This window comes from Mus pahari, unplaced genomic scaffold (genome assembly GCF_900095145.1).
Source record: "Mus pahari unplaced genomic scaffold, PAHARI_EIJ_v1.1 scaffold_11290_1, whole genome shotgun sequence".
Taxonomy (NCBI): domain Eukaryota; kingdom Metazoa; phylum Chordata; class Mammalia; order Rodentia; family Muridae; genus Mus; species Mus pahari.
In genome coordinates, this window is record NW_018393261.1 from 21,677 (window position 1) to 27,382 (window position 5,706).

At 45.5% G+C, this 5,706-nt stretch overlaps 1 protein-coding gene across 3 annotated transcripts in view; it reads left to right on the top strand.

Moving 5' to 3' along the window:
• LOC110315440 (gasdermin-A-like) overlaps positions 1-3,520 on the top strand; it is an 8,312-nt gene extending 4,792 nt beyond the window's left edge. Inside the window, exons 7-11 of one of the 3 annotated variants that reach the window (XM_021189496.1) lie at positions 100-132; positions 886-1,055; positions 1,488-1,602; positions 2,990-3,063; positions 3,287-3,520. In XM_021189496.1, coding sequence (XP_021045155.1) covers positions 100-132; positions 886-1,055; positions 1,488-1,602; positions 2,990-3,063; positions 3,287-3,520 — 626 coding nt within the window. The remainder of the gene's footprint in view (positions 1-99; positions 133-885; positions 1,056-1,487; positions 1,603-2,989; positions 3,064-3,286) is intronic. The other 2 variants (XM_021189497.1, XM_021189495.1) reach the window with 2 other exon arrangements.
• Positions 3,521-5,706: the final 2,186 nt, after the last annotated feature.

Sequence of the window (5,706 nt, forward strand, 5' to 3'; positions counted from 1 at the left end):
GCCTGCCTCTGCCTCCCGAGTGCTGGGATTAAAGGCATGCAACACCAATGCCCTGCTAGGATTTGTCCTTATCTGTCTATTTGCCTCTTATTTTCTCAGTCATCCAGGCATCTGATGTTGGGGAGGAGCTTTGTGAATTTTTTCAAGACTTTGATACACAAGTAGGGTGAGAAGCATTAGAGTGGAATAGAAAGGAAGGGAAAGTCAGAGAGAGAGAGAGAGAGAGAGAGAGAGAGAGAGAGAGAGAGAGAGAGAGAGAGAGATACACAGAGAGACAGAGACAGACAGACACAGAGAGACAGAGAGTGGCAGACACAGAGAGACAGAGAGTGGCAGACACAGAGAGACAGAGAGAGAAGAGAGAAGCCCTGGGTTTTGGGATCACAGCCTCTTCCAGGAAACCATTTCTGCCAACGCAGAGTAGATGTACCTTTAGGATTCCGGCGCTAAACAGACAGGCTGCAGCTCACAGCCACAGTCGCTGGATACAGATCCACTGCTCTCTGAAACAGTCCCAGTGTCCACTTCATTAAGCTGTCAAAACCATTGTTTGTCCACAGACAAAAGAAGGGGAAACAGGCTTCCCCTAAATGTATGGATGGAGTAGTTGAAACTAGAAGATAATTGTGCACTGATAAAGGATGAATCCCGAGATACAGGGAGGTAGTGGTAATGGTAGTGCGATTAACTCTCATGTTGAAGGCAGGGGATCTAGTTCACCTCTTTCCTGCATCTTTCACAACAAGGCTTTAGCATAACTTCATAACCACACCCCTTGGAAAGAGCAAAAGACAGATAAAAGCTGGAGGCCCGGCACCGGGTCCTGAGAAAGGGGTGACGAACCTACCAAACATATATGTTCATGGTGAGAGCGCACCAGATAAGGGGTGCCTGACACATTAACTTTGTCCATAGACTTCGACACCTTAAAGAAAGAGGTTCAGCGAGAGACTCAAGAAGTGGAGAAGTTGAGTCCAGTGGGGCAAAGCTCCCTACTCACTTCCCTAAGACATCTCCTAAGAAAGAAGAAAGAGCTACAGGACCTTAAGCAGAAGGTGAGAGCCCAGAGCACAAGGAGTATGGAGGAAGGGGAGTGTGGATGGTGGGGGGAACTGGCAATGGTACAGTGATCCAAGGCTGCGGAATAAATAGCAGATATCCTTTCCAAGGCTGCCCAAGTGCACCTTGGATCTGGGCTACCACTGGCCTATTTGTCTCTGAAAATAGAGCATCAGTACAGAGTTCCCAGAAGTGGTGATCTCCCTCTGATGGACAGAGGGTACCCATTAGCCTATGGTGCCCCCTGCTGGATAACAGCTTGTTCTTTCCAGAGCTCAAAAACCAAGAGACCAAGGCACTTTCTAGGACCTGTCCACACACAAAGAAACAGGAGTTGGAGAGAGTCAGCCTCAACTCACAGATTACTGTGTGTCAAGTGCTAGGTTAGACCTTTACTGCAAGTTTTAGTTACCCAGTTTCCCTCACAGCTTGAAGGGGCTCTACACAAGGGACAGGAAGTAACTCTGGATGCACTGCCCAAAGATGTCCAGCTGTCAAAGGAAGCTATAAACACATACCTCTACATCCTTATGACTCTGATAGGTGAGTGAGAAGTGAGTCGGATTGGTTTCTTTCTAAGAGTAAATCATGTGAATGATTCTCAAAAAATGAATGAGTGGATGCCAGGTGGCTTATATGCAATAGTGTGTATATGTATACATATGCATGTGTATGTATGTATATAGATATAGATGTGTGTATGTATATATATGCATATGTACATATATATCTGTATGCATAGATTATATGTATACATATACATGTGTGTGTATACATACACAAGGACCTGAGTTCAATAAAGGTCCTTGAGCGAGAGAAAAAAAATCGCCACCAAATTGGTTTTATTCCTAGGGTTTCAGTTGATCCATTTTTTTAAAAGACTTATTTATTTTATGTCTATGAGTACACACTGTAGCTGTACAGATAGTTGTGAGCCTTCATCTGGTTGCTGGGAATTGAATTTAGGACCTCGGCTCAATCCGGTTGGCCCAGCTACCTCAGTACAACCCTGTTTGCTCAGTCCCTGTTTGCTAAGGCCCAAAGATTTATTATTATAAATAAATACAATCTAGCTGCACCAGAAGAGGGTGTCAGATCTCATTATGGGTGGTTGTAACCCATCATGTGTTTGCTGGGATTTGAACTCAGGACCTTTGGAAGAGCAGTCAGTGATTTTACCTGCTGAGCCATCTCTCCAACCCCTGTTGTTCCATTTTTATTTTTATTTTTTTACATTTTTCAAACCTTCTGCACGGGACTAAGTCCATCACGTCCACATTGCTGCCCGCCTGTTACATTTAATTTCAGAGTCTCCACTCTTGATCTTGTGCCTGTATTTTCTCCTTCCCTCTGCACGACACATTTTCCCACAGAAAAGAAAAACGTCTCAGGCCACACTGGGTACTGAGTGCCTAACTTAACCCTGGGCACTCTCAGAATGAGAAACTGTCTCAAAAGCAAACAGGAAGCACATGATTTCTCCCAAAACTGCTTCGAAAGATTAGAATTTTGGTTGGCTGTTGTTTTTTAGATGAGTTCTCACTATAGCCCTGGTTGGCCTAGAACTCACTAGGTAGAACAATCTGGACTCAAACTCACAAGGTCCATATAACTCTGCCTTCCAAAATGCTGAGATTAAAGGTGTGTGTCATTTTACCCAGTCAAAAATCACAAATTTTTTTTAAGTTGATGACTAGCAAAGGTGTATGTTATAGAATAGGTGTTGAGCTGTAGATAGATGGAGGGTGGATGGTTGGATGAAGGACAAATGGATAGATAGGTGGATGGATGGATGTGTGGATGCATGGAGTAATTGATCAGAGTGTGCTAACACTATTTAGAATCTGTAGTTCCTTCTGTACCAGAAACACATCTTTTTGTTTGGTTGGTTTTGTTTGTTTTGTTTTTCTTTCTCTGCTTTTCCCTCCAGAGCTACATAAAGAACAACTGAAGATTCTAGCAAAATACTTAGAGATAAAGATCCTCAGAGTGCAACTGAAGCTGGTGAGGAAACGTAACAGACGCCAGGGTGAGTGTAAGGTGTGGCAGGGGTGGGGAGCGCTAGAACCTGTGGGAACTTGCAGACCTACTGTGCTCACAGGCCCCAGCCTTATCCCTAGAGGAAAGTCTTCTCCTCTCCCTAGGTGCTTAGGGTCCTCAGCGTGCTCTGGTGGGAGGGAGAAAGGCTTTCCAGTTCCTCATTTCCAGTCACCTTGGTTCCATGCAGGTTGAGAGCATCTTGGAGCAGAACTTCCTGCAGGGTAAAGAGGGTGTTTTCCCCCTGCAGCCTGATCTGCTCTCCTCCCTCGGGGAGGAGGAACTGATCCTAACAGAAGCACTGGTGGGACTAAGCGGCCTGGAAGTCCAGAGATCANGCCCCCAGTACACGTGGGATCCAGACACTCGCCNCNACCTNTGTGCCCTCTATGCTGGTCTCTCCCTCCTTCAGCTGCTAAGCTAGGATGCCTAATACACCTTCTCTGCCTGCTGCACTAATGCCTTCCCACTTACTGTGCTCTGTCTGTAACACTCCAAGACACTACAGAGCCTCCAGGCTGAGGACAACTGAAATGTCAGCTCATCCTGCCTCAGGATCTGTCTATTTCCTTCTGTCCTTCACCTCAGCCCCCACTAAGCCAATCTCCTGATGCTTAATTCCTGAAGATACAGAATCATTCAAACACTTACTACTTTGAGTCACTTCATTTAGGGTTGGGGTAAGGTCTGGGGAGGTGGTAATGATGGTTGTGGTGGTGGTGGTGGTGGTGCACAACTTTAATCCCAGCACTTGTGAGTCAGAGGCAGGTGAATCTCTTAAGTTTGAGGTTATCCTGGTCTACAGAATGAGTTCCAGGACAACCAGGCCTACACAAGACAACCCTGTCTTGAAAACAACAACAACAACAACAAAAACAACCACATTCATTTCCCAGTCTAATCCTTCCCATGTGTGCCTCCAAAAAATACAAATAATGGCCATATGAGAATAAATGGAAAACATTATGTCAATCCTAGGACAAGCTGTCTTCTGGTTTTTCTATAAAGGGAATCTGTCATTTGACCCAGGTAAGGAAACAGACATGATCCATACATACACATTACTGCTCACACTGTTCCTCGGGCCCTCTGGAGAATGCTCCCACAGCTCAGAGGGTTAGAATCCAGAATGTCTGCTTTACACTGAGAAGATCTTCCAAGCTGCCTGCCTTCACCAAAGAGCCCATGTTCTCCAGCCCTGGTTGAGGGCTTGGGAGAGGAAAGGAAGGTCTGGGGGACTATGATACAAGCACAAAACAAGACAATAAAATATCAAGTTGGTGAAGTAGAAAATGAAGGTGAGATTCTTTCTCAAAGAAAATATTAAGCCGGGCAGCGGTGGTGTACATCTTTAATCACAGCATTTGGGAGGCAGAGATGAAAAAGTAAAACATAAAAACTAGGCCTTTAGTCCCAGGCTTGAGAATGTGACCTTTGTGACTCAATGCTCCAAGGCATGCTAATCATAAAACAGATAGCGACATTCCTCCACCCACCTGCTTCCAGGGTTGGGTGAGTGTTCAGTCAAAGAAAGTCACCATGTCCCACCCTGACCACTCCTGGAACCCGCTATGCAAATGTGCTATTGTTAGAGACTCATAGAAACTGTCTTGACTCCCACTCCCTTGTGACTCTTAATTGGTATTTTCCAACAATGCCCTCCCCACCCCCTTGAGTTATGGTTTCTTCCTTTAAATACCCCCTCTACCAGCTACTCAGGGCCCATGGTCCTCTACCCCTGCGTGGTGTATGACTGTGGGTCACAGAGAGCGCCTGGAATAAAAGTCCTCTTGAGGTTTGCATCAAGACTGTTTCTCCAGAGTGATTTGGGGTGTCGCCTCTCCTGAGTCAGAATGTGGGGTAGTCCTCATGTTGTGGGTCTTTCAGAGAAAGGTAGATATCTGAGTCCAAGGCCAGACTGTTCCACATAGTGAATTCCAGGACAGCCATGGCTATACAGAAAAACCCTGGCTTGAAAAACAAAAACAAAAACAAAAATTTAGTGAATTACTAATCAAGGGGTTAGAGAGATGGCTCAGCAGTTAAGAGCATTTGTTCTTGTAGAAAAACCTGGATTCAGTTTTCTAACACTCACCCACATGTGACTCACAACCATCTATAACAGTAATTCCAAGGGATTTGATGCTTTTGGCCTACATTGGCATGTGTATATATATGCAGACAAAACATTCATGTACATAATATAAATAAATCTATAAGAATTGTTAGAGCCAGGCATGGTGGTACACACCTTTAATCCCAGCACTCAGGAGGCAGAGGCAGTGAGTTTAAGACCAGCCAGGTCTACAAGTGTAGGACCCCCATTATTGGGGACCCCCCAAAATTCACGGGAGTCAGGATTTCCCAGGAATCACGAGAGACCTTCTTGTTGTAAAAGCATGAGGTAGTTTAATGGGGGAGCACCGGGCCAGCACGTACCTCACGCAGGAGGCAGAGATGCCAACCTTGTGGCCTGAAAGCTAGGGGTTTTTATAGGGGGAGGGGGAGGGGCTAGCAAGAATTGGTGCGGTTACCCGTGATTGGCTCATTTAAACGTACACATTTGCAGGATGGTACATGCAAAGGCAGGAATGCTAGGAGACCTGAGGG